Genomic DNA, 5,000 nt, shown 5'->3' with positions numbered 1-5,000 from the left:
TACCTTAGAAGAGCACGTTCAACATCTACGCAAGGTATTCCAAGTGCTTCGCGACAATCAGTTGTATGTCAAGCTAGAGAAGTGTTCATTCGCCCAAGAGCAGATTATGTTTCTTGGCCATGTTGTGGGTAATGGACAGATCCGGATGGACATGGAGAAAGTGCGAGCTATTGATGAATGGAAAACCCCTTCTACTGTCACAGAACTCAGGTCATTCCTCGGTCTTGTGAACTATTATAGGCGTTTCGTCCAAGGTTATTCCAAAAGAGCCGCACCTCTCACAGACCTGTTGAAGAAAGATCACACTTGGTCCTGGTTGGACAAGTGTCATGAGGCGTTTGAAGACCTCAAGCTTGCTGTTATGCAAGACCCTGTTTTAGCTCTACCCGACATCACCAAGCCGTTTGAAGTTCAGACAGATGCATCTGACTTTGCTATTGGAGGAGTGTTGTTACAGGATGGGCATCCGCTTGCTTATGAAAGTCGAAAGCTCAATGATGCTGAGAGATGTTACACTGCCCAAGAAAAAGAGTTGTTAGCTATCATCCATTGCTTGAGAGTTTGGAGACATTATTTGCTGGGATCACAAGTTCATGTGAAAACTAATAATGTGGTCGTAATCCATTTCCTGACTCAGAAGAAGTTGACCCCAAAACAGGCTCATTGGCAAGAGTTCCTCGCAGAGTTTGACTTGGCCTTGGATTATAAGTCAAGAAAGAACAATAGCGTAACCGATGCCTTGAGTCGCAAAGCAGAGCTAACATCACTTCAGCAATAAGTTTCTCAAGTTACCAGTACTTTACAGCAAAGAATTCAGAATGGTTTGAATAGTGATCTCCAGGCAAAGGCTATACTTGATATGGTGAAGAAGGGGAAAACACGCCGTTTCTGGCTTCGGGATGGGTTGTTATATACCACCAAGAGCCGCATGTTTGTTCCACGTGCGGACGGGCTAAGACGAGAACTGATGAGGGAGTGTCACGACACTCCATGGGCTGGCGCCGCACATTAGCTCTCTTGGAGCAAGGATACTACTAGCCGAACATCCGTGATGATGTGTTAGACTATGTGAGGACCTGCCTCATTTGCCAGCAAGACAAGATCGAGCGCGACAAACCTATTGGGCTGCTAGAACCGCTTCCAGTCCCCCAAAGGCCTTGGGAAAGTGTTTCTATGGACTTTGTCACAGGTTTGCCGAAGGTTGCAGAGTATGGGTCCATCCTTGTGGTTGTGGACCGTTTCTCCAAATATGCTACATTTATACCGACCTCGACATATTGCTCAGCAGAAGAAACAGCGCACTTGTTCCTCAAGCATGTCATCAAGTATTGGGGTGTGCCCAAGAACATTGTCAGCGACAGAGATTCAAGATTTACAGGGAGATTCTGGACCGAATTGTTCAGATTACTTGGGTCTCAGCTTGACTTTTCGACCAGTGGACATCCACAAACAGATGGGCAGACTGAAAGATTTAATGCCATGTTGGAGGAATATCTTAGGCATTTTGTCACTGCCAACCAAAAGGATTGGGCGAATCTACTTGATGTCGCACAGTTCTGTTTCAACCTTCAGAAGAGCTCTTCCTCCAACAAGAGTCCTTTTGAACTTATACTGTCTGCCAACAACCTTTAACTCCTCATACTATTGTTTCAGGATATCAGGGACAGTGTCCAAGGGCGTACAAGTTTGCTAAGTTTTGGCAGGACAACAATGAAATTGCCAGATCTTACCTTGAAAAAGCGTCAAAGCGGATGAAGAAATGGGCTGATGGACATCGTCGACCAGATCGTTTCAAAGTTGGTGACTTAGTTCTACTCAAGACAGATCAGTTGAGAAGGTTCAACCGAGTACAGCGAGCACACAGGGGTCTACTACAGCGTTATGAAGGTCCAATGCTCATCCTCTCTCGAGTCGGCAAGGTCTCCTACAAGCTGAAGTTACCGCACTGGTTACGCAACATCCACCCTGTCTTCCATGCCAGCTGTCTCAAGCCATTCCATGCAGATCCAGCAGATCCAGCACGCAGCATTCCAACACACGTTCACCTTCTCGTTCAACAATCCAGCCGGAACGTGTTGTCGACCAAGTTCTCGCCGAGCGTCAAGTCAGCAGCAGTTCAAGCAAGCAGCAGCACATGGAGTACTTTGTCACTTGGAAGAACTTGCCAGAATGTGAAGCCACCTGGGAAAGAGCAGAGAACCTACAACCATTCAAGCAGAAGATTGAAGAGTTTGTCAGGGACAATGCGACGAGGACGTCTGCAGAATAGGTGGGGGAGACTGTAACGGCCATGTACTCTGACACCTAGAGTTTAGGTGTAGCTCGCCCCGGAGTCACCCGGGAGCCCCTATGTAACACTATGTAAGGCTCGTTATGAAGCCATGTCAGCCCCCGTACCAGGGCATATCTGTTAGCTTAGGGTACGTGTCAGCCCCGTGCCAGGGCATCCTTGTTAGCTTAGTGGCATTTTAGTAATAAGGGAGTATGACCGGCCTCTACTTTTGATGTTCCCTTCTGGAAATCTAGTAAAGACTTAGCATACACTTTGTAGGAAGGGTGTCAGTGCTGTCCCAATCCCCGGCCTACACCCACGTTGTTGAAGCCCTTGAAGCCCAGCTCCGTGGAGGTCCCGCGTGTCATAGGATCATCAATTGCTTGTAACGCATCTATTTGCTTTTATAACCGCGTTACACCGTGTAATCAATATTATATCAACAAAGTTGCCTTCGGGCTTTATCTCGTGTTGCCTCGTTTACTTGTTTGCTAGCTACGTGTGTGTGGTGTACGATCATTTTACAGGCTTGCAAGTGGATTTGACCCCCTTGCGCCGCACGACCCCGCTTCGAAAGAATAGGGCCGTGACACCATGGCCCTGCCCTTGGCAATGCCAGGCCCACCCTCAGCAACCTACCGCCCCCCCCGCCTTAAAGAGTATGCTAAGTCTTTCCTTGGTTTCCAGAAGGAAACATCAAAAGTGGAGGCCGGTCATTACTGGGCCTTTTTTTCTTAATGATAAACATTGGATCCTCGATAGATTTTTTTTATGAAGTATATATGAAATATTAAGATTTTTAAAAATTAAAATAAAATTTTTTTACCTTTTAAATTATTTTTAATTAATTAATTTCATTAAAAATTAATAGAAAATCATAAAAAAATAGTATAAATTTCAGAAAAATCCCAAAAAATTGTGAAGTGGCCAATAAAATATGCTAAAATTTTGGGGGGAAAATGGAATTTTTTATATTATAAAATTATTTTTAATTAATTAATTTCATTAAAATTAATAAAATTTCATAAAAAATAGTATAAAATTCAGAAAAATCCCAAAAATTTGTGAAGCGTCCAATAAATTATGCTAAAATTTTGGGGGGGGGGGAAATTGGAATTTTTATATTATAAAATTATTTATTAATAATATTATATTCATTAAAATTAATTAAAAAATCATTAAAAATTAAGAAAACCCCAAAAATTATTGAGTGTCTTATAAAATGTCCTAAAGCTATTAAAAATATATTGAAATATTTTAACATCAAATTTAATCGAATGGGGACCACGTTGGATGCGACTTTCACTTTTGCTGGGACAACTGGAGCAAGTTCGTTAAGGCAACCATTAGAGATACGATTTTAAATCCAAAATTATTATTCATGGTCATTCATTGAAAGAATTTAGTGCCCATCCCTACACATGGCATGCCCTTGATTGTGCCCTCGATGCCTTTGTCAGTGCCCTCGACTGTGCCAATGGCCTATAGGATGGCTGTGTGGATGGCCGAGTGAAGGCAGGAGGATGGCTGGGTGTGGATGGCCGAGTGAAGGCAGGAGGATGGCCGAGAGAAGGGCAGGAGGATGGCTGTGTGTGGATGGCCGAGTGAGGGCAGGAGGATGGCCGAGAGGATGGCTGTGTGTGGATGGCCGAGAGAAGGGCAGGAGGAGGGCTGGGTGTGGATGGCCGAGTGAGGGCTGGAGGATGGCCGAGAGGATGGCTGTGTGTGGATGGCCGAGTGAAGGCAGGAGGATGGCCGAGAGAAGGGCAGGAGGAGGGCTGGGTGTGGATGGCCGAGTGAGGGCTGGAGGATGGCTGGGGATGGCTGTGTGTGGATGGCCGAGTGAGGGCTGGAGGATGGCCGAGAGAAGGGCAGGAGGATGGCTGGGTGTGGATGGCCGAGTGAGGGCTGGAGGATGGCCGAGAGAAGGGCATGAGGATGGCTGTGTGCGGATGGCCGAGTGAAGGCTGGAGGATGGCCGAGAGAAGGGCAGGAGGATGGCTGGGTGTGGATGGCCGAGTGAGGGCTGGAGGATGGCTGGGTGTGTGGATGGCCGAGTGAGGGCTGGAGGATGGCCGAGAGAAGGGCAGGAGGATGGCTGGGTGTGTGGATGGCCGAGAGAAGGGCAGGAGGATGGCTGGGTGTGTGGATGGCCGAGTGAGGGCTGGAGGATGGCCGAGAGAAGGGCATGAGGATGGCTGGGTGTGGATGGCCGAGTGAGGGCTGGAGGATGGCCGAGAGAAGGGCAGGAGGATGGCTGGAGAAGGGCAGGAGGATGGCCGAGAGAAGGGCAGGAGGATGGCTGGAGAAGGGCAGGAGGATGGCTGGGTGTGTGGATGGCCGAGTGAGGGCTGGAGGATGGCCGAGAGGAGGGCTGTGTGTGGATGGCCGAGTGAAGGCAGGAGGATGGCCGCGAGAAGGGCAGGAGGATGGCTGTGTGTGGATGGCCGAGAGAGGGCAGGAGGATGGCCGAGAGGATGGCTGTGTGTGCAGGGCCGAGTGGATGGCCGAGAGAAGGGCAGGAGGATGGCTGTGTGTGCAGGGCGGAGTGGATGGCAGTGTGGATGGCCGAGAGAATAGCTAACTGTGTGAATGGCCGACAGGATGCCGTTACGCAATGGCCCATACGATGGCTGTGCGGATGCACGTGGCGTTGTTGCCTGATGGCAGGCCCATGGCCGAGCTGATGGCCGAGCGGAATGGCATGCTGATGGCATGCCCAATGGCC

The 5,000-nt window shown here is 48.4% G+C and overlaps 1 protein-coding gene across 1 annotated transcript; it reads right to left on the bottom strand.

Annotated features, from left to right (window-relative positions):
- Nucleotides 1-3,474: 3,474 nt before the first annotated feature.
- LOC147380671 (uncharacterized) lies at nt 3,475-4,989 on the bottom strand. The gene is made up of 2 exons (XM_086431390.1): nt 3,824-4,989; nt 3,475-3,787 (listed from the first exon to the last, which is right to left on the bottom strand). The coding sequence occupies exons 1-2, from the start codon at nt 4,987-4,989 to the stop codon at nt 3,688-3,690; spliced, it is 1,266 nt and encodes a 421-aa protein (XP_086287516.1). The 3' UTR covers nt 3,475-3,687.
- Nucleotides 4,990-5,000: the final 11 nt, after the last annotated feature.

The sequence above is a fragment of the Akebia trifoliata genome, unplaced genomic scaffold (genome assembly GCF_017979445.1).
Source record: "Akebia trifoliata isolate Shusen 1 unplaced genomic scaffold, ASM1797944v1 Contig01126, whole genome shotgun sequence".
In the NCBI taxonomy this organism is placed as follows: domain Eukaryota; kingdom Viridiplantae; phylum Streptophyta; class Magnoliopsida; order Ranunculales; family Lardizabalaceae; genus Akebia; species Akebia trifoliata.
This window is presented reverse-complemented; position numbering and strand designations above follow the sequence as displayed.